This window comes from Marmota monax, unplaced genomic scaffold (assembly GCF_021218885.2).
Source record: "Marmota monax isolate L192 unplaced genomic scaffold, Marmota_monax_Labrador192_F-V1.1 WCK01_AAM20220418_F8-fsc00154, whole genome shotgun sequence".
NCBI classification, from domain to species: Eukaryota; Metazoa; Chordata; class Mammalia; order Rodentia; family Sciuridae; genus Marmota; species Marmota monax.
In genome coordinates this window covers 3532929-3555469 of record NW_026691933.1, presented here as the reverse complement: position 1 = coordinate 3555469, position 22541 = coordinate 3532929, and the positions used below count along the sequence as shown (strand labels likewise).

The following is a 22541-nucleotide window of genomic DNA, read 5'->3' as shown; positions in this document are numbered from 1 at the left end:
TTTTAGTAATACTCTGCTCCCACCTAACTGCACCCTAAAATAAAGTCTTAAATATTTACTTTGTTCTTCTGCAAATCTTGCTATAACTTGTACTGCTCACATTAACCATACTAAATGAAAGCAATTATTGAGAAGGTTCTATTAGCATAGAGTTTAGACAGGTTAATGACTGTCTTCCCTTGAGAGCTGAACACTCCAGCACAGGAATTCCCCTCTCTGTTTTGGAGTGAGAAGGTACAGTGAAGGGACAGGCACTGTTTCTGGATCTGCTTGAATTTGCTCTGACAGGGGGCATATGACTTCCACCACCTGACAGGGGAAGTGTTTTTGTTTTGTTTTGTTTTGTATCAGTTTCTGTAGGTCATTGCTATCTTCATCTCCAGATGACTGCAAAATTTGAAGGTCATTCCCAAGGTCAGGCATAGCCAACAGGTTCACTTGGACAGGGTTGAAAGCAGCTCTAGGCTGAGAGTCAAGAAAGGTATCATGAGCACCAGCAATACCCACAGTCCTCCTCGTCCACTAGACAGTGAACCCTCCACTCCCAGAGGAACCCTAGTTCCCACCAAGCTGCAAAACATTTCCTAACACAGGCCTGGCTCCATTCAATCAGTGTTATTTGAATAAAAGATACATCAGTGTTCACCACATTATATCAGTGATGGCTCCTTTCTAACAGGGTATTAATCACAGAGGGCAGGGTCAACTGGTCAAGGGGATAAGGTACTGTGCCAGGCTCCCATTTTGCATGATCTCACTCCATCCTTGCCATGGGGACAGCATTAGCTTCATGATCTCTGTTGCATAGGGCACAAAGCTGAGGCTTAGCAATGGTTAAGCACAGGGCCAACATTGAGTACATAAGGGGACTTGAAGTATTGCTCAAGAATTTCTGGTACCAAAAACCATAACCAGGTTGCAATCACCAAACAGCTTCTGGAAAGACTTTTTTCCAGACCCAGTTCTGTCTATAAAATACAGGGTCAGACCTGGGGATTTTATGCACCCATTTAGTACTGATATACCTGACTCAGGGGTCAGACCCTGAAGTAGGCTAAGAAGTATATAAATCAAAGGCCAAAACATACTGAGCTCTTCTTTTCTGCTAGGCACCTTGAGTGTTTTACATGTGTTGACTCTATATCCATGGCACAGGTGCTTCATACAAATTTTATAGATGAGAAAACTGATCTAAGGTTATAAGGCTAGGAGGTGATTGAACTAAGATTTGAACCCATGCAGTCAGGGTCCAGAGTCAGTGCACCATTATCCTACAGCTACTGTTCAATCAAGAACCCTAGTGGGAGAAGCATTAACACAAATCCTTCAGAGGATATTGGTTTGTGGCTCTTGCACAGTGGCTCTGGTTCAAAAGCCCATCTCCAGCTGCAGTTAGGTAAAGTTTCCACTGCAAACATTGATTTGAAAAGCTCACCAACATAAATATCAAGACGGCTTAATGCCAACTAATGGTGTAGCTATCCTACTCCAAGTAGGCAAATCAAACTGTCGTTTAAAACCCTCTATCAATCCCAGACATAGAGCCCCTGTGCTCACACTGTTCATGCTGTGGGTCTGAAATTTCGTACTTTAGACTTGCTGAATGTTCAAGGGTAAAAGAGAGACAGAGAATAGACATTCAATGATGGAAGTATTTGTGCAAGCCCAAACCATGGTCCAGTTCAACTTCTCGTGATCCCATACTAACTGGATCCTTTGTTCCCTAATTTCTAAACTCAGACCACCTATGCCTCATATGCTTTCTTTTCTTGAGACACAAATGAGAAGGGAAAAACAAAAACACAAAGTAAGCCTGAGACTATACTCAGTGGTAGAGCACTTGCCTAGGATGCATGAGGTCCTGGGTTTGATCCCCAGCATTGCAGGAAAAAAAAAAAAAAAACACAAACAAACCAGCAATTGATTTCATGTAGGTCACCTAATATAAGAAGCTGTGGGTATGCAAAATCAAAAGCACAGCTTAGTGGAAAATCTCTAAAAATCTCACATATCTCCAAACCCCCTCAAAAATCCTTTTCAAAAACATGAGGACAGAGCCATCTCCTTGACCCCACTAAAAATTTATTCCAATTTTAGGGTGGTTTTTTTTTTTTTTTGTATTTTAAAATTTCAGACTCTAAAATGAGTTTACTGAAAAATGTATCAATGAAAACAGGTAAATGATAAAACAGCAAAGCCAATATTGATAAACAAATGGCTTGGGGCAAGGCACTTGACACTCTGAATCCCCCTGAGCACCTGGCTAAGGAGTCACCATTCATCATTAGGAAAACCTGTTTCTTGGGAGTCACCATGACAACGTCTTTCTTGCTTTCTCCCATGGTCTACCAGTGGCTCCATTAAGCCAGCTTTTCACCCTCTCTCGAAGTTTTCTCTCCTTGAGGATTCAGAGGGCAAAGCTTCTGGATTTCTAACTTGTCTGCCAGCATTTTTTCCTTCTGTAGTCTGGAGAATGACGCCTCATGCTTGCTAGGCAAGGGCTCTACCACCAAGTTACCTGTGGGCCCTCTGCTGCATTTTAAATGCTCCTATAGCTGAGCATATCCCAGCCCCAATTGGAACTAGCCCAGCCCATAGTATGCTGCTTATTCCCACCTTTATACATTTACATTTGCGGGGGGCAGCCTGGAAGCCCTTCTATTGAGCTAATTCTTATTTATAATTTTGTTTTCCCCAAAACTCACCAGAAGCACTGTCTCCTAAGCAGCCTTCCCTGGCCCTCCTCAGACCCTAAAGGTTTTCGGTGCTCCTGCCTTGTATTCCCCATGACCTTTGTGAGTATCCTTAGACTTTACCACTTGTCTCCACAGTCAGTCTCTAAGCTCCTCAAAGGTGTGGGTGGTATTCTATATCTTTCTTGTAAATCCAATGCCTATTGGCAGGCTGGCAAGTTTTCAGTTATTGTTTGCCCATCTGAGCTCACTTTTTTTTTTTTTTTTTGTCTCAGGGATTGAACTCCAGGGCACTCAACCACTAAGCCACATCCCCAGCCCCATTCTTTTGTGTTTTGTTTAGAGACAGGGTCTCACTGAGTTTCTTAGCACCTTGCCGTTGCTGAGGCTAGCTTTGAACTTGGGATCCTTCTGCCTCAGCCTCCAGAGTTGCTGGGATTACAGGTGTGTGCCACTGGGCCTGTCCCCCCTTGTTAACATGCACCACATCAGCCAGTGTGTCCTGGACCCATTCATCATGACAATGGTGACCAGGCCTTTGCTTCTAGATCTTTCTGCCACTCATCTGTTTTGGCAGAGCTCTACTTGGGTTCCCGAAATCACCTGGCAATTGACTGTTGTATTGTTATAGGAAGAAAGGCTTCACTATCCTTTCTGAAAACTGAGATTTTTTATAAGGTCATAATTTTTGTTATTTCTTGGTGGCTCATTATAAAAATGTAGAGTTCTAGCCACTATGTTACATTAAAGGTTGCTCTGAACATACAGTTCTTGCAGAAGAGAATCAGGAACCAAGCAACGCTAAGACTTATTGGACTCATTACTGACCCTTCAGGTGTGCATGGCTTTTGGTTCCCCCCCCCCAATTTCAAAAGGTATATCCCTGCAGGGAATGCCATTCCTCCTTGATCATTTGATGGGGAAAACAGCAGGAAGACCAGCAACCCTCAGTAATGAGCACTGCAGGGCTAGCCTGGGGAACCTGTGGCAGCTTCCCTGTTGTTGGTAAAATGCCTCCGAATTTTTATCTCTGATATGTTCTTCATATCAGATATAGGATGTGCTGAAGTGAAAGTTGTTTGTTTTAATCTGAAGACAACAGATCCCACTTGCTCTAATTTGGCTTAATGAGGTAGCTGTATACAGTGATGATATCAGCTTACATATGGTATTGATTCAGTAGACATTGCACAGTTACGGAACAGCATATGCTTTTCTCACATATTCTTTGGTCTTTTGCTGTTTTATTCTTTACCTGTTTTCATTGATACATATTTCAATAGGCTCATTTTAGACTCTTTAAGCATACAAAAAAAATTTTTTTTGGCATAAAGGTGTTTTAGTGGAGTCAAGCAGATGAATCTCTCCATGGCTTCTCTTCCCCAGAGCCCTGCACTTGTCTGGGTTCCGGCCTTCTCTTCCTATCTGGGGCAGGTAAACTCTCACTTGGCTTCTGACTGGACCCTTCAAATGCACATCAAATTCTCATGGGCATTAATTATTCCCTGAAAATGCAATCCCATCTATTCATCCTCGAGCTTTAAACCTTTCTTCAACTTCCGCCGCCTAGAAAACAAACTCCATACCAAAAATTCCTCACATATACCCCAACCTACTTTTCTATCACATCTTCTTCTCTTTTGCTCCAAATATGATGTGGAGGGTATTTTGTGATGTATAGTAAATCTTTGGGGACTTGTCTTGTTTCCTTAACTTATTTAATTCTCCTACCTTGATAATTATATGTGCCCTGCTTTAAATTAATAACATGGAATTTCTTCTAACATTCTGCAATTTAAATCCACTCTCTCAGACTACTTGGTGCCATCATTATTCTGAATTAGTGGCTCTTTTCCTGAAAAGAAATAATTACCTCCTATATAAGCAGAAGTACAATGCGCATTGCCAAAAATTGCATTGGTTGTGGGCCAAGAGAGGAGTTTCTTTAGATTAGGATTCCAAAACAGTCTTCTGGGAGTTTATACAATCTTGTTCCTTGGAGGTCTCAAAGACCAGTTGCAAAGGTTGCAGACAAACTAGGAAGAGGTAAAGACTCAGCTGCCCAAGTAGGAAACCTCAATATTTGACTTGGGCATCTTTTTTTCACTGACTTCAAGTAGGCATACTTGCTGCCACCAGATTCCAAAAATACCTTGGAGATCAGGGTTTCTCAACCACAGTATGGTTGGCACTTGGGGCTGGATAATTCTCAGTTGTGGAAGCCATCCTGAGGATATTTAGAGGCCAGTAGCATCCCTGGCCTCTATTTTTAGATATAAAAATTATCTCCCCAGAGTCATGACAATCAAAAAGTTCTCCAAACATTGCCAAGTTTCTCCTGGTTTTGTGTGTGTGTGTGTGTGTGTTGGTGGGGGGGGAAACAGTTGTCCATCATTGAGAATCATTGCCATAGGTCCACAGCCTTGAAGGTCAGCATCATTTCTCTGAAACTGTATTTTTCTTCTTAATGATAAAAATCAAAATGCCCTTGACCACATAAAATGAAAACCACACCAACAATGACATGCACTTTCTGTGAAGATGCTGAAAGGATAGTTTCTGACAAGTATCCAAACATTTATTGCTGCCTTTGCAAAGAACGAAACAGAAAGTGACATGTACACAGACAGAACACATTTGTTTCTCGCTCCAATAAACAGGAAAGCACCCTGAAAATACACATCTTCCCTACCCTCCATAGCATACAGGGTCCCAGTAATCGGTCAATACTTAACCCTGGAAAAGTCACTTGCTGAGCCACTACCTGAGCTGGATGCTGGGGACACTGGGTTCTGGGTGCTACTTTCACACAGGGAAAAACTCAGGAATACAAACAAGGTCACAGAACAGGTGCAATTTAATTTCAAGGTCCATTAGCAACACAAAGGGGGAAATTACACTTTCTGAGGCAAGCCCCGAACTCAGCAGGGGCATTTTTCATTTCCAAGTTCCAAATGGTAAGAATAAAAATTGTGGTTGTTTTTAAGAACAGCATCCAAGTTCAAATACACTGTGCTTCGATCCCAAACACTGAAAACATGACATATAGCAAATAACGTTGAAAAATGCAGGGCTGCCTGACATTCAGCTTGAGCCAAATATCAGAAAACAATCATTTGAGTTGAATCTGTACATTCGATTTTATGATCTTATTTCCCAAATGATCTTGTAATCCTACGTGGTCACACAAAGCAAATGCTATTGTTGCATCTTGTTTTTTTAGCAAAGAGTGAATGTTGGCCAGTAATTCAGCTGTCAAACAACAGCAAAAAGTTATAGATAGCATTAAAGTAAATAAATATACATGCCCCTGAAGAAGACCCCATGGCATTCCTATCCTCCAAAATATTACAACCTAGAGTTGTAACTCTCACATTCTATGAAGGCTCTGCCCCACAGAATTGTCTCTGCAACACAGAGTCATGACAAACAAGGCAGTCGTACTTAGGTCTGAGATGCCAAGCCCTGCTCTCAGGAGGATCCTCGTAAATATGAACAGAAAAGGGAATCACAGGGCAAATGTCCTCCGGCATAATCCAGTCCATGTGAGCAGTATCAGCCGAGTACCTTCAATAGGTAAGCTTTGGACACACCAGCGAAGGCAGAACTGACAGCAACCAGACATGCTCTCGTCCTCAAAAGCTGAGCAGTTTCATTAGCAGGTATCTATCTACTTTTGCCTTTATGCCCTATCAGGTCCATGGCAAAGAACTACAGAGCCTATTCTGTTCCCTACAAGGCATCATTTAAGATCATGAAATGTAAGGTAGATAGGTCGTTCCAGAATCCAAAGCATCACTCTGCAAGTAGTAGACTTTTTAAAAAAAAAATTTTTTTTTAAATTGTGATGCTGAGGATTGAACTCAGATCACTAGGCAAGTGCTCTGCCACTGAGCCTCACCCTACCCCCATGAAAGTAGATAATTTTGACAAGGGCACATTTAAGCCCTTTCAGAGACTAAATGTGGGTAAATTAATTTACCAAATGATGGGCAGAAGAGATTTTTTAAAAATCTACTTTTTCATTTCTTTGATTCCCCTTTGCCTTCAACAAAATCAACTGAGCTCACAAATGCAGTTCAATTTGATTCTTGATTTTAATAAAGTTCATTTCTACCTAAATTCCTCTGGGGGCACATTGACTTTTACATAATAAAAAAGCCCAAGGGTGATATATTTGGAAAGAAAAGTCATCCTGGATAAAAGCCACATAGAAGACAGCTAAACAGAACAAGGACACACACATACGCACGCGCGCGCACACACACACACACAGCTGTCCCTTTAAAGAAAATAAATTTAGGGAGCCCTTCTTCGACTGCTATGGTACCCAATTTAGAAACGTTTTATAGTCAACCAGAAGATATATCAGCAAGCAATAAGACACAACAGTAAGCAATCAGCAACATCAGTGAGCAATAAGACACCAGAGTAAGCAGTAAAGACACACCAGAGAGAACATTTCTGAGCAATTACCACATGTCTTCATGCAGGAGAAGAGAAAGAAAAACTTCACTCAACTCAGATTGGAACCCCGTAAAAATGAACTCTCTCACAGCTCAGGAGCCATTGCTGGGATGACAAGCGGCCTCCGAGGACCCACAGTATGGCCATGACCAGAGAAAGGGCAGGAAAGCAATAAGAAACTGCTAAAAAATGAGGACTATAGACTTCAGCCCTTGTCCTTCTTTTTGGCATCCTGATCTCTAGGCATGGACGATAAAAAAAAATATATATTGGTTAACTGACAAGATGTAAAGGACTCTCCCACCTCTGGAAATAGAGGAGTATGCCTAACACATTCTCTAGACAATGTGCCAGAATATGCAAGTATTCTGTTTTCCTAATGGACCAATAAAAATCATAAAAGTATGGAGCGTGTCCCTGGCACACAGGAAAGATGCAAAGCATGAGAATGAGGTTAATTATTAAAGGCTCAACTCTAACTTTGCTCCTATTTCCCAAAAAAGGAAAAGGTAACAAAACACTCTAGTTCTTTAAATATCAAAAAAAAACAGCATTGGTGGCACATTCAGAGGCACAACACAGAGCCAATGACTTAGTGAACATGCTCAAGAGATACTTGTTAGCTGAATTATACTCAGTTCAACACACAGGGCTAATAACCCATCTTAAAGAAGTAGCCCCAAAGGCCCTTCCAAGTTATTCCTGGAGGTCACTTATGATCCTGTGCTCTGAGACTAGAAACCCTGGTGGAAAACTCTTTCTCTCCGAGTCTGGCACTCAGAATTAAAGCCCACAGCTGGAGAGAGAATTATAGCAGATACGTTGACATGAGCCCTGAAACTGAAGGACAGAGGCAGGAGGGAGGGAGGCAGCAAAATTAAAGGCCAGCATACCACCCCCACCTCCAATATCAGATCATGCAGAGCTGTGGTGAAATCAGATAGGCCCTTTCCAAAAGCATCATCTACTAGGGATGGGCATGGGGGAGTGGGACTGGAGAGGCATGGCTCCCATTTATTAATAAGCAGCTTAACACAGTGGGAGGTTTTCTTGTCTAATTACAGAAACTGTGGGAAACTGCAGGGAAGACGGGATTTATGGCCTAGATGACACCGCCTCTGTGTTGTAATTAAAAGTTATTTTTAATACTTTGGTTGGATACTTTGGATTATTAGAAATATATTTTGCAATTTAAAATTTGCTAAGGGGCAAAGAATATAACAAAAAGGTAATACAACCAGCCTGAATAACATGAAGCGATTAAATGTTTCGACACTGGGAGGTAGACAAGAAAAGAATCTCTCCTAGTTTAGACTGAATTTTTATAAGGAAGAGAAAAGAAAAAAAATAAGCCACAGAGTATATGAAAGTAGGTTTTTTGGCCTGGGGATGTGGCTCAAGCAGTAGCGCGCTCGCCTGGCATGTGTGCGGCCCGGGTTCGATCCTGCACCACATACAAACAAAGATGTTGTGTCTGCCGAAAACTAAAAAATAAATATTAAAATTCTCTCTCTCTCTTTCTCTCTATCTATCTATCTTTAAAAAAAAAAAAAAAGAAAGTAGGTTTTTTACATTTCAAAAGTACCCTGGCTACTTACTTTATCTCTTAACCAGAATTAAGGTCACCCACCAGAAGTATAGATAGCTCTTTTCACAACCAATCATCTGAATCACCTAACCCAAATCCTCCAGCTCTTCCCTTTGTCCTGGGTCCCTAGGAAATAGTAGTCACCCTAACAAGCAGTCCTGGCTCAGGTATGAAGACCCAAGGGCCATCCTCAGGGCAGGGTTGTGGAAGGATGGGTCCAACATGGCATGCTATGGACAATAACATGCCACCTACCCATTTGAGTTTCCTTTTTAACCCTTTTCTCTTCTCTCATCCAAGATTTCAACTTCAAGATGGGACCAGACAAAATGCATCCCAGTAATAAATGCATGATAGTTTCCCTAAGTGGCTACAGAACCTGGTCAGAATTAGGCCATCTGTCTCCGAAAGGTCACTTCCAGAATTTCTACTGTTCCATATACAAATAGGGTCTTTTCTGTAATGGCAGCTCTACTTGAGCAATGGAGGAGAGAATGTATTATGCATAAGAGACTTTTGAAATTATCGGATGAGTGGGGAACAGGAAGGAACTCTGACTGGCATGAGCTTCTCAGATAACCTCTCTATTTCATTTAATCTGTGCTATGAATCTTCTCATTAGACGTCAGTTTCAGGAGCTCATTAGGTGCGAATGTGTCAGAGAAACCACCGGATATTACACATGACAATGAGGTCATAAAAGCATTCTGGCATCTATTATTGAAAAATAAATTTCAGCTTATCTTCACAATAGCCACACCAAGTTTAAGGAATTCATATAATATCAACAGGAACCTTGATGCTCCTTTATTCTTCCCTAGTCCAAAGCAGGTTTCAATTGCATGGGACAGACATTCTTACCTGCTACATTAATTTTCTCAAGTGCTACCAAGCTGGGAACAGCTGTGGTGGAGTTGGTCGAGTTTGTTCCTGTGCCATTGATAACGAGATTGTCCACCTTCGATTCTAGCTTGCCAATACGCTGCAAAATGTTGTCCAATAGTACAGCAAGAGTTTTCTTCAGGTCTGAAAAAGGAAATGTAGATTTTTTTTTTTTTTAATTCTGTACCTATTTCACTCACACATAACAGAGGACAAAACTTTGTAAATGTGGTCTGGGGATGTAACTCAGTGGTAAAGCATTGGCCCAGAATGTGTAAGGTTCTGAGTTTGACCTCTAGCACTGAAAACAAAACAAAATGCTCAAATGTTTCTGAAGTGGTGCAAAAACCCTGTCCTAACAACCCACATCTTAAAGATGACAGCAGCCACCATCAATCAGCCCAGACCTATGAAACAAATCAGTCTGCTACAGAATGTGTTTGTGGCAAGCAGTAATATAAAATTATTTCCAGCTACTAGGTCCAAAGAGAAAAATCTATGCTGGGGATATTCTCTCTCGTGGCACTGACATTTTATTGATGAGTGGAGTCTGTTTCTTATCCATCTGACTCTGTTAAAAAGCAGTGACCTTCCTTCTGGATGAACTATAGGAATACTGTCTTCATCCCCATACAAGTGTTACCAAGTTTGTATGCAACATACTCCACAGGGGAGGGAAAAAAAGCAATGAACTTAGACCCTGTCTTCTGGAAACTCACCATCAAAGAAAGATATACTGACTTGTATGTGTCTGAAAGGCAGATGGATAAGAGTCATCCATGTGAATAGAATCCAGACCTGCTTATGAACTGGGAGTGGGCCAGGGGAAAAATGCCCAGTGTGGACAGCAGGACACAGAAGAGCCCTGAATTAAGACAAATGGGAAGTGTCACCTTCCATTCTTCAGAGAACAGAGCAAGCTGGCCTCTGAACAGGTGCTCTGCTCTGCCCAGGAGCAGAACCCACACCTGGTCCTTTCCCCCACCTAGACCGCAGCCAACGGACCTCAGCCAAGCTGCATGCAGGCCAAGAGAGAAACTCATTAGAATGGAAACCCAGACGTGTAATTAACATGGAAGTTTGTGTTGTTAATGGTTTAAAGACAGAAACAAAATCTGTATCTTTATCCTGAAAGTTGTTCTATTCTCAAAATCTGGTTCTTGGCATAATTTCATCCCAGTGCTAAATATTAAACTTCTTCATGGTGATAAGGTCCATAGCAGCTTCTTTGATCTTTCACTCCAATAAATATCTGAAACTCATTTTACTACTGTTCAATGCATATTTTACCTAAAGGTATTATAAATTTTCCCCCATAGGTTTTAATATTTTGACATCTTCAAAAACCTTTCTGTTTGTCCCTGAAGAGCTAGCCAATTCTTAGAGATAATGAAAAGCCCAGTCTGAAGCAAGCCTTTGACAATTCAAACCAAGGAACCCGGAGACAGCTTCACTATCTGGCCCACACAAACACAGGAGATAATCACAACTCTGCCTTGATGGCCTCAGGGCCAGATAATAGGCAACTAGGGATTTCTGCTGCACCCCAGAGCCCGCCAAGATTATTAAAATTAGCCAAACCTAATCTCTTCACCCTGCTCCTCCTTCCCTTCTCAAGGAAACATTAATAAATAAACGCAAGTGACTAACCCACCCCTCATTCATATCTTCTGCCTCCTGACCAACCCAGGGTCTTTCCTGCATGACCTTGAATGATGTGCCCTGCTGCCAGTCTCCAGGACCTCTGAGTATGATATACTTTGTTTCCTGTTCCTCCCAAGTGCCCTTCTTGTGGCTACACCTACCAGCCAAATTATAGAACAATTATGCAACACACAAAGGCCAGCAGGGAGCAATGGTGACTGCAGCACCAAAGGTTGGAGGGGAATTAATGCTGGTCACATACCATGCACACAGGTAAGCAACCCTGTTTGATCTTCACGGCCTCCCCCTGAGGTCAGTATAATTCCACTGTACAGATGAGAAAACGAAGTTTGGAGACAGTTCAAGTATGAAGTTCAGAGTCTTTCCCCTATCACATAGTGGTAAAGGGCCCAGAATTCCTGGGCTCGAGTTTTAGTTCTCCATTCCTGTTCCCTTAGCACTGTTTTGCTGGCAAGAATAGGTTTGGTTTTATAAAGAGAACTCAAGGAGGCCTGGAGGTGTAGCTCAGTGGTAGGTCCTGAGTTTGATCTCAGAACCACCAAAAGAAGAAGAAAAGGGAGAAAAAAAAAAAAACTACCAAGCATTAATTTGTTAATGTTTACCAAATGCCAAGTAATGCCGGGCACATAATTACCCAGGCAAAACTACCTATTACCTGTATAAATAAAATAAAAATTCCCTCTGGAACATGCTCTCATCCTTCCTAAAGAAGTCTCTCCTTGGGTGATGCAAAGCTTTGTTACTTAATCTGAAGGGTCACGAGATCATGATCCTCCCCGGCTGTAGCATGACTCAGTGCGTCCCTGGCACGTCATTAGCGGGCATGGACAGTGGGAGTCAGTCACCCGCTCTGCTCTGTAGCTGTGTCGAATGCATTAACTGGCTCTCCTGAGTTCTGGAGATTACTGGAGGCTAGCCATGCAGACAGGGACAATTGTGCCACTGAGAGGTGGCTAAGCTCAGCAGAAGCAAACACTTGTCAGATGCAGGACATCAATCTCCCCATCTCCAACCTCTGCCTGGAGCCTGTATCATCAGTCAACTAGAACCGGTGTTAAAACAGCATTTAACTGTTACTAGCAACTGTTGTTAACCAGACACTGAAGCCCAGGTCCTCCCCTGGGCATGGGCTAACCCTGAGTTTCTCAACCTCAGCATGACTGACACCATGGGCCACATCAATCTTTGATATGAGGACTGTCCTGTGCATTGTAGGAGCTTCGGCAGCTTCACTACTTCTACCGACTAAATGAAAGCAGAAATTCCCCAGTTATGTCAACCAAAGGTGCCTCCCGACATTGTCAAATATCTCCTGGTGTGGGGAACAAAATGGCCCCATTTGAGAATTGCTGAACTATGAATATCCCCCAACCCTTGTTTTCTCCACTGTCCCCCTGTGCTGTTATCAAGAGAGAAGTGTGTGTGCGTGTGCGTGTGTTGGGGTGAGGTTGGGGTCTGGGAGTTGGGCAGGATATGCAAGAGTGAGAAACTACTCAGAATCTACACAAGGTGTCACTTCCAGGCACCAGAGGTACCACTGCAAACACCAAGGCAAGCAGCAAGGATGGACATTTGCCTCCCCCAGAGAGCCAATCAAAGATGAGCCAGTGCGGCTCATCAGTTCCCAAGGGCTGGTGACCATTGGGAACCATGTTAGAAGACAAAAGGACTACTGGACAATCTCCAACCAATACTTATAGATGAGAGTCATTGGAGCAACACAGTTGCATTAACACTCAGCAAGATATTCTCCCTCAATTCTTGAATCGCAGTCCCTTGGGAAATGGGACCTACTACCTTACTGATCACTGCCTGCCACTGATTGACCGTCTGTGACTGTGACAGAAAGTAATAAAGAAATCAATGAGGAGGAGGATGTTGATGCTCATCCTCACAACTACCGCCCCAACACCACCACCACTTAGAGTTCTGTGAGCCAGTCTCTCTGTGCTAAGCACTGTACACGAATAAACTCATTTAATTCTGTCAAGACCTATGAGGAACTCATGGTTATTCCCATCCCCATAAGACAAGTCAGTCACAGCACAAAGAAGCTAAGTAATTTGCCCCAGGTTACTGGGATCCTAGGATGGAAATAGTCTGGTTCCTGAACAAATGGCTTTTGTCTACCATGTTGCCTTGTAAGGATCACCATGGACCTGTCAGCAGGAGTCTCTGAACCCTCCCTTTGGGATTCTATCACTGTTACACCCTCAAGATTTGGTAATACCAATGTCCTGTGGCAACTCTGTCCTCCTGACAGTATCTCTGATGTTCAGCTGGAGACCACCAGAAACATCAAGAGATCTGAGAACACCCCCCAAAAAATCAATATACATAATATTTATACATATTACATATCTCCCTTTCCACAGCTACTGCCTTAAAGTGAGGAAGAACTATTGAGTGGCCAAAAACCTTGGACTCTCTAGGTACTTCCTCTGGGTAAGCATATTTTCTCTCCCAACATGAGAGAAAAAAGAGTTCATTTTCAACTCAACTAGCAATCTGAGTTACTATTTCAAAGTAGTCCAAGATTAAAGACATTGTTAATAAGAAACACAAAGATAAAGATGACATCAAGCCTATCTGGCATCTTTACTCACTAAGCACAGTGCCAGGTACATTATGGTACTCAATAAATATGCTTTGTAAAAGTGAAGGGGTGAATGAACAAGGAGACAAACTATGTCCTCCCACAAATAAAGACAAAACTATATTTCCAGATGATGAAGTTATTTCTCACCTTTGTATTTTACAGTTCAACCTGCAAAAACCTGTTAATAGCTTTATTTTGATTTTAAACAGAATATTTATTTTTTGTTTAGTCTTAATGATAACCTGTTTATACAATAAGACTATACATCAAAAATAATTTCTACCGAGTTTAATAAGACAATGAGGGTGAAAATATTCCTCCAAATTCTAGTATAATATTTTATATTTATCATTGTGTTTTACAGTTATTATAGCAGTAAAATGTGCCCTCAGCAGGATTATAATTTTCAGTCACTAATGAGCTTTTAAAATTTTGTTTGTGTTTCAAAGCCTTAGCAATAAAAATTTAATCCTGACATTACTACTGCAATTCTGTGTTCCTAGAACTCATTGTACATGATAAAGATGAGATCAAAGTAGTTGAACCCACTTAAAATGCCCCTTTGGGGAAAGGAGGCTTTAGTTCCCATCATGCCTGAAGTTCCTTGATAAATGGTGAGATCAATTAGATTGCATTAAGAACAGGTGCTCTGTCAGCGTCTGTAAGTTTTCATTCCCAGGAAACCAGGACACTAGGGATACATCAGGACATGAGTTGCTGGCTCAGCCTTGACCAGGACAGCCATGAAGATATCACTACCAGCCACACATAGAATCCAAGGAGGCAGAATCTCAGAAGAAAAGGGGACCTTGCTGGTAGATTGGGGTTATAGATCTATCCACTAAAGCTGAGACTGGGTGGTAAAACTTGATTTCCTCCACCCTCGAGTTCATCGATACGGTAGAAATCACCAAGAAAACCTTGGTGTAGTCCACCCCATTTGCCCTGAGATATGCTTCCACAGGAGTGGTCCTTAGCCTTGCCAATTCTCATCTTCCAAAGCACTACATCTCAATCCACAGACACCACCTGTCAAGGGTTGTAAGGAAAGGCTAGATTGATATGTGCTTCAAAGGTGTGGCCACCACGATTTCATGGCACAAAACCAACGATGCAATGAACAAGGACTTAACATCTGAGCTGACAAAAATAATTCACATCTGTGCTCACTCCAAACTCAAATCCCTCTTCACCATGGCTGCCCTGGGAAACAGAGTGTGAAAAACAGAACCACAGAGCAGATTCAGTTGCTGCTCTGGAGAAACTGGCAAAGACAGGGCGTTGATGAGAAAGGAAGGTGCTAATGAAAAAAGAATTAACCTCAACCTCTTATTTCCATTGACTGCCAGGAATGTCAAGTTTCATCAATTATATGTTTTAAAATTAATTTTAAAGTGATCTTTCCACAGAAAGATAATACTGTTACAGAAATGACCAAAAATATAGTCCATTCGTTACATACAAGGACATTCAAAGCAGTGCCATTTACAAAAGAAAACAGTGTTATTTACTACAAATAAGAACTGAAAACTACTCAGGCACACAACAAAAAAGATCAAATTATATTATGTCACCCATTCATAAGGTAGAATAAACCACTAGATTGTAAACTCAGGGAAGGCAGACGTCTGTCTTGTCATTTCTGTTTATGGACAATAACCATAAAGATCAGGAGCTCAATAAATATTTATTGAGTAGATGGACAAAACAGGAAAAATGAACATTCATCAAATTACCTAGTTGGATGAGGATATATAACAAAGATAAGCATTCAAAGGTGTATATAAAATGATTTTTTAAAAAAGTACCCATATATATACACATACATGCATATGCACACATAGATACTATCTGCATTAAAAAGGGGGTAGGCGTTGGAGAGAATTCAAAATTTTATTAGAAGTTAAGATCTGGGTTTGGGGCTAAGGAATATTTGTTTTTATATTCTTTTTTATGCTTCCTCATATGCTCTCAATTTATATAAAAACTCTACTTTCAAAATGACATTGGTTAGGAAATGCTATTTTAAACATGCAGATGGCCTAGTGCATTCTACTCGAGAATTCAAGGAAGCTGGCCACAAGTGCCCTAATGGCAGGTAAGACCACACCCCCAGAAACAGCTCAATAAACTCACTGACTACTCTCATTCAAATGTGCCAGTTACCCGGCTGTGGGCACAAGTTGGAGCCTGCACTTGGAAGTTATAGAGCTATCACACCAAAGTGAAAGTGCAGCTCAGATGCTCAAATTCCTTGACCATCGCTCTAGATGCGAATGCTATTTCTTAGGTGCCACAGGGGTGTCATATAGTGTTCCAGGGAACTTTCTAAACTGCAGAGTCTCAGACAAAGAGCAAACATAAGCCTGTCAGTGCTTACGGAATCTGTAAATAACCAGAACAGAGTTCCTGGGCTGTTCTCTGCCTTTTCCTAATACCTCACCAGCTGCATGGAATAAGACCGATACATTTTGGTGCTTGTTTTGTAAGAGATTAGGGCTCACAAATGCTGTGAAGTCAAGGCCATTGTCACCCAAGGGCCCCAGCATGACTGCCTAACCATGTTGTCCCTTGCATTCTGCTCTTTCTCACACCTCTTATCAGACACAGTACCACCAACACTGCCCTCTAAGATTCAAAGGTGAGCTTGACCACACCCAGCTTATCCAAGGAAAACCTTCTCTTTTGAACATGCCAATGACATTCACATATTATTTGGGATGTGGGTGGCAAGCCTCCTTTCCCCTGCAGCAGAGTATGATTTCCTCTCATTCTAGTCCAGCCCATCCCTGCCAATGCTAACGACAGCTACATACAAAGATCCCTGAAGCCCTGTGTTTAAACCATGCACGCTGGCAGCTTTGGATGGATGTTAATAGATGCAGGTACCTCCAGGCTGGGGGTGGCAACAACTCACTCACCTTTTACTGATGTAAGTGCTTTCATTGACATGGTCAGCTGTGATCCCTAAAGTCCTGTGAGGGAAGTGATATTACATCCACCACTTCACAGAAGGGGAAGAAGCCTTTAAAAAGATCAGGGCCTTGCTCACGGTCATACATCTAGTGTGGAGTGAGCTCCTCCTGCTCCACCACACATGGAAACAGCTTCTAACCACCTTCCAGAATAAATACTGGTTCCCATGTCAGGATCACACATAATAACTACTTGGAGCCTCCTGGATGTGGAGTCCACAGGGAATTTCTTCCATTTCCTGCTTCACTAAAAACATTCCTGTTAATTCTCAAATCAGTCCCAGCTGTACCCATACCACACAGATAGGGTCCTGAGGGTGGGGGTGGTGACCCTATTCATCATGGTCCCTACTATGTGCCAGGCATGATGAGCAAAGCCTGGGGCACAGTAGAGGATAACACAGACCAAAGGCCCTGCTCCTTGAGGGCTTGGGTCCTCCCCAGGGAAGAGAGATGATGGCACAGATGCTATATGCAGCTCATGGCTTGAGGGTCAGGCAGAGACACAACAGTGGGAAGGGTCAGGCAGAGACACAACAGTGGGACAGGCCTCCTATGAAAGAAGTCAGGCAGCCTTCTCTATAACAGAGAACAGAAGAAAAAGAAAGATGGAGGGAAGAAAATGCACAGACTGGGACATGGGGAAAATGCTTAGCCATACCCAGATGGCCTTGTGGTACCAGGCTGATGTGAAAAGGGCCAGAGCTTCCCTAGATACCAGCTGGTTCTGATCGAAAAAGGGAACCCTGAGTCAGTAGGGAAGAGAGCTTCGGTCATGAGGTAAAGGGAGGACTCTCTGAGCCTGAGATGCAAATGCCACACATGTGCACACACTCCCCGCCCCCAACCCAGACTTGAAGTGGTGGCATGGCATGAAAGAAAAGGTTTTGGGGATGGGAATGAAAGGGTAGACCCCATCTTCTAACCTGATTCCTGTCTTAAACACTTCAGAGGTTTCCTTAGACCTCAGGCTGGGCTGGGCTGGGCTGGGCTGGGCTGGGCTGGGCGTGCTTGTGAACTTGGCCTGGGAAAGTGGAGTGAGCTGATCTCCATCACAGCATGGCTGGAAAAGCCTCAGCCCCAAGACACTCGTTTTTAGGTCACAAGCTTTCTAAAGCAGAAAGCCTTTTCTGTAATCACACCAACCACAACAAGGAGGCCTCCTCAGACAGCACCAACCAGCTTGGCTCATTTTCTTCCCAACCAGTTTCACTCCCAGAACAGTGCCATTTTCCCTCCAGGGAGGGAATTTCTGCCTTGGCAATGGTGGTTTTCCATAATACCCAACAAAAGTCCCAGAGTTCCCAGAATGGTGCCTTGATCCTATTTGTAGCAACAGAGACAACAGAGACCAAAAACAAAACAAAACAACAAAAAAAAAAAAAACGAGTAAATGAAAACAAAACAAAACCCTTTCCAGGCTTGCATCTTTCATGAAAACTCTTTCCTCCCCTCCTTTTTTCATAGGAGAGGTGGAAACACTGGTTAAATTTCTTGTCAGTCTTAGAACATCATCTAGGTCTGCAACTCAGGGCAGCGGCTACTCTCTGGCAGCCCTAAATGGGACCAGCATCTTAGACATAAACTCTCAGGCCACTGAGGGCCACTGCAAGCCCAAAGCAGTTACCTCTCCACTGTTCCCTGTGACCAAAGCCCTTTCCTGGTTCCCGTCTCTCCTACCACCATATGCCTCCTTACAAAAAAGGGAGAAATTCCTTCCTTGTTACCTTTCTTCCTCCCACGGACATGGCTGATGTTATGATTTAGATAAGAAGTGTCCCCCAAAAACTCATGTGAGACAACGCAAGAAAATCTAGAGGTGGAGTGATTGGGTTATGAGAGCCTTAACCTAACCAGTGCATTCATCCGCAATAGGGATTAACTGGGTGGTAACTGAAGGCTGGTAGGGTGTGGCCCCAGGTCACCAAGGTGATCCTTTGGGGTTTATATTTTGTCTCTGGAGAGCAGAGCTCTCTCTGCTTCCTTGTTGCCACATTCTGAGATGCTTTTCCTCTGCCTTGATGTGCTGCTCCACCTTGGGCCCAGGGCAACGGAATGAGCCATCTAGGAACTGAGACCTCTGAAACCCTGAGCACCAAAGAAACTTTTCCTCTTCTAATCATTTTGGTCTGGTCTTTTGGTCATAGTGATGAAAAAGCTGACTAAAACAGCAGTGGTCAGAGTCAGAGGGTGAGGCCAAGGCCTGATCCACCCATGAGAACTTCCATCTCCACTGCCTCTCCCACCCTCTCACCCATCACACCGAGACCCACAGCCTGCAGGGCCCTGTGCACACTGCCCACTTCTCAGACCTCACCACCTCCCATGTTGCTCCTTACTCACTTTGGCCAGATGCTGCAACTTCCATTTCTCGCTTGAATGCACGCGACAGCTTCAGGGTCTGGTACAGCTGTCCCAGATGCTCTGCCTCAACCTCTCTCTTCCAAACCCACCTGGCTGTTCCTTTTGTCATTCAGGTTAAAAGACACCTTTCAAGAGGGGCCTTCTCTGACCTTCCAAGCCCCTTGGATACTTTTAAAAATTACATTCCTTCTTTGTTACTTTCCCCTAGGAATTTACTGCTATCTGACATTCTCTTATTATTATTTTTCTCTCCAAAGAGAACACCACATCCATGAGAGCAGGGACATCGTCCATCTTTTTCCCACTGTAGGAGTAGAACCTAGACAGCACTTGGCATACACCAGCCAACAGAGACATTACCCCAGTGCCAGGCTCAAAGGATAAGAGCCAAGAGAAGGGAAAGTCTAGGCCTAAGCAGCTCAGGAAATGAGGAGAAAGGCAGAAGGCAAGAAAGGGCAGGCTACAAAATCTGGAGGGCAAGAAGGAGCCAGGCAAGTGTGATGTGGAAGGAGTGGCAGAGAGAAGCTGAATGGCTATGGAATGTTAGCCTAAGCTGCTGACCTTCCCAGGACAGTGCCCCAGTGTCCAGAGAAGCAAGCAGGTGAGACATAGCAGAGTTAACAACGTGTAGTTGAACCACAAGGGGGAATCTCACACCCACCTGGCCTCAGGTTTCCATTACTGTTCCCAAGAGAACCAAAGTGGACCAGGTCTGCCATTTTAGATAAGAGGGGATCACTAGGGATCAGAATTTGGGTCAGGTCATTAGAAACAGAGATAAATTCACCTCAGAAACAAAAACGGCATTGACTGGGGCAAGTGGCACCATTTGTGCCACAATTCCCATGATGTCCCGATAGGCATGGCCCCAGCTATGCTGGACAAAGAGATGCAGATGAGGCTGTACTGCAAAGCTCTGGCTTCATATGTGGTTGGGAGACAAAAGCCAACACACTTCTTTCTGGACTGACAGAGAAATGCCCTCTGCACCCCAGGAATGAATGCTCTTGACCGTGCCACACAGTCTGCCAGGAGAACTTCCAGATGGCACTTTTGAATTCCTAAGTCCCAACAGAAGTCCAGAAGTTTCTTTTCAAATTAGCAGAACCAGAATTGGTGGAGAGTAGGTTAGGAGCTACACTTTGACACTTCTACAGATGTTCCTGCCCCTGCAATGTGGTTATATCCTAATAAACCCATAAGTTGAGAACAACATTAGTTGAAAATGCATTTAATACACCTAACCTATCAAACATCACAGCTTAGCCTAGCCTCCCTAGGCAAAATCATCAAACACAAATCCTATTTTACAATAATGTGTTGAATATTTCATGCAGTTTATTCAATACTGCACTGAAAGTAAAAGAGTAGTTTACGTGTATGCTTTTGCATCGTCAGAAAGTGGAAAAATTTTAAGTTGGAGGCCATCTGTGTTACTGTTTGAGTACTACTCAAACTAACAGCACTAGCAGGCACATGCCAGGCTGCTGACACGCAGCACCTTGTACAAGCAACACAGTCCCTGGTGAGAGAGGTACTGGTACATCACTTTAGAAGTAGTTTGTGCCTGTAGGGCTCAGACTATGCAGACAGGATGTGGCAAAGCCACACTGTCTAGCTCCCCAACTCACCATAATAACTGCTGTGACTCTTGACCTGTTACTCAGAAACAGTGTTTCCAGAGGGCAGAGGAACACTGCTTTGGATGTGCTCCTAATGAAGGGGATCCAACCACACACAGGGATGAGAAACACTTAGAAAACACACATACACACACACACGCCCTACAAGATAAGAAGACTCACCCAAAGACTATCTAGGTTGGGACTGACAAGTCGTTTTGATAAAGGATCCGACAATCAATATTTTAGGTTGTGCAGTCTCAGTGGCAACTAATACATAAACAAATGGGCATGGCTGTATTCTAATAAACTTTATTTATAAAAACTGGTAGCAAGGAGGAGTTGGGCCACAGGCCATAGGTTGCTGACTCTGTCTTAGACCACCAGAGTCCTGGAAAACCATTAGGTCTATGAGTAACACGACCAGATGAATGTTAAGAATGACTTATGGTGATTGCTGAACGATGGATTCAGAATATATAAGATGTTTTGCGAAATAAATATTGGTATTACTGTGTTTATCTTATATTGAATTTGTTATAAACAAATGCTAGTGGCTATGTTCCAATAAAACTCTATTTGCACAAATAAGCAGCAGTCTGAATTTGGTCCATAGGTCAAACTTGGTGGCCAAACTGAAATAACAAAAAATAGTTATCTGGGCTAGGGATATAGCACAGTTGGTAGAGTGCTTGCCTTACATGCACAAGGCCCTGGGTTCAATCCCCAGCAAAACACACACACACACACACACACACACACACAGAGTTATCTGCTTGAGAACATCTGTAAGAAGATGGTGTCAGATTCTGCTTGCTGTTTCTACTCTTGGAGCAGTGATTCTCCAAAGTAGCAGAGAGGGGAGTCATTATTCCCTCACACTGAAGCCATGTTTTATTGTTAAAACCAGGGAGGTGCTACTGGCATCTATTGCTAAAATCTTATCTTGCATGAACAACCTCCCACAATAAAGACACATCTAGCCCTAGGGCCCAATAACAACAGATGAGAAAGCCTTATATTAGCAGGATCTCGCCACACAGGGATCCCAAATACCTCTAGCACAAACACACTTCAGTCCAATTAAATTCCAGAAACTCAGCTGCAAAGACCACTTTGATATATCAGGTTCATCTGATGAAAGAACACTAGCAATGTGAGTTAGACTTGCTGATGAGGCCTATCTGACTCTCTTCTGTTTTTGAGAACAAGATGAATAACTTCACGAAGATTCATCTATAAAAGGATCAGGTTGGAATAAATAATCCCTTTAGCTTCTGTGAGATACAAATTCCTATGATTGAGAGCATGCAAGGTGGTTGAAATTCTAACAAACTACTTTGCTCTTTTTGGTAACTTTTTAGAAAGAATAATCTCTCTGTAGGGCTGAAAAGCTAAGACCAGATCATTGTGCTTTACAGTGTAGAGGAAGCCTTCCCTCTGAGATGTTTAGCAGCACCCAAGAAACAAACAAACAAACAAAAGTCAAGACAACCAGTGAAATTGAAAGTCTGTAAGTGTACCACTAACATGGCTTCTTCCTGTCCATGTAAAAGGTTTGACAGACTGAGATAAACAGGAGGAGGAAATTGCTACAGTTACTCTCCTTTCCTCCCAAAGGTGGAACAAGGACCATATAAACCAAAAAAAAAATGGAAACAGCATCACCACCTGTTACATCATCCA

General features: G+C 42.8%; 1 protein-coding gene across 10 annotated transcripts in view; it reads right to left on the bottom strand.

The window, feature by feature from the left end:
• The window catches only part of Mgat5 (alpha-1,6-mannosylglycoprotein 6-beta-N-acetylglucosaminyltransferase), a 331545-nt gene that overhangs the window by 181871 nt on the left and 127133 nt on the right, over positions 1-22541 (bottom strand). For all 10 annotated transcript variants that reach the window (XM_046453871.2, XM_046454522.2, XM_058584189.1 and 7 more), the window contains one exon: positions 9610-9774. In XM_046453871.2, the coding sequence (XP_046309827.1) occupies positions 9610-9774 (165 nt within the window). The remainder of the gene's footprint in view (positions 1-9609; positions 9775-22541) is intronic.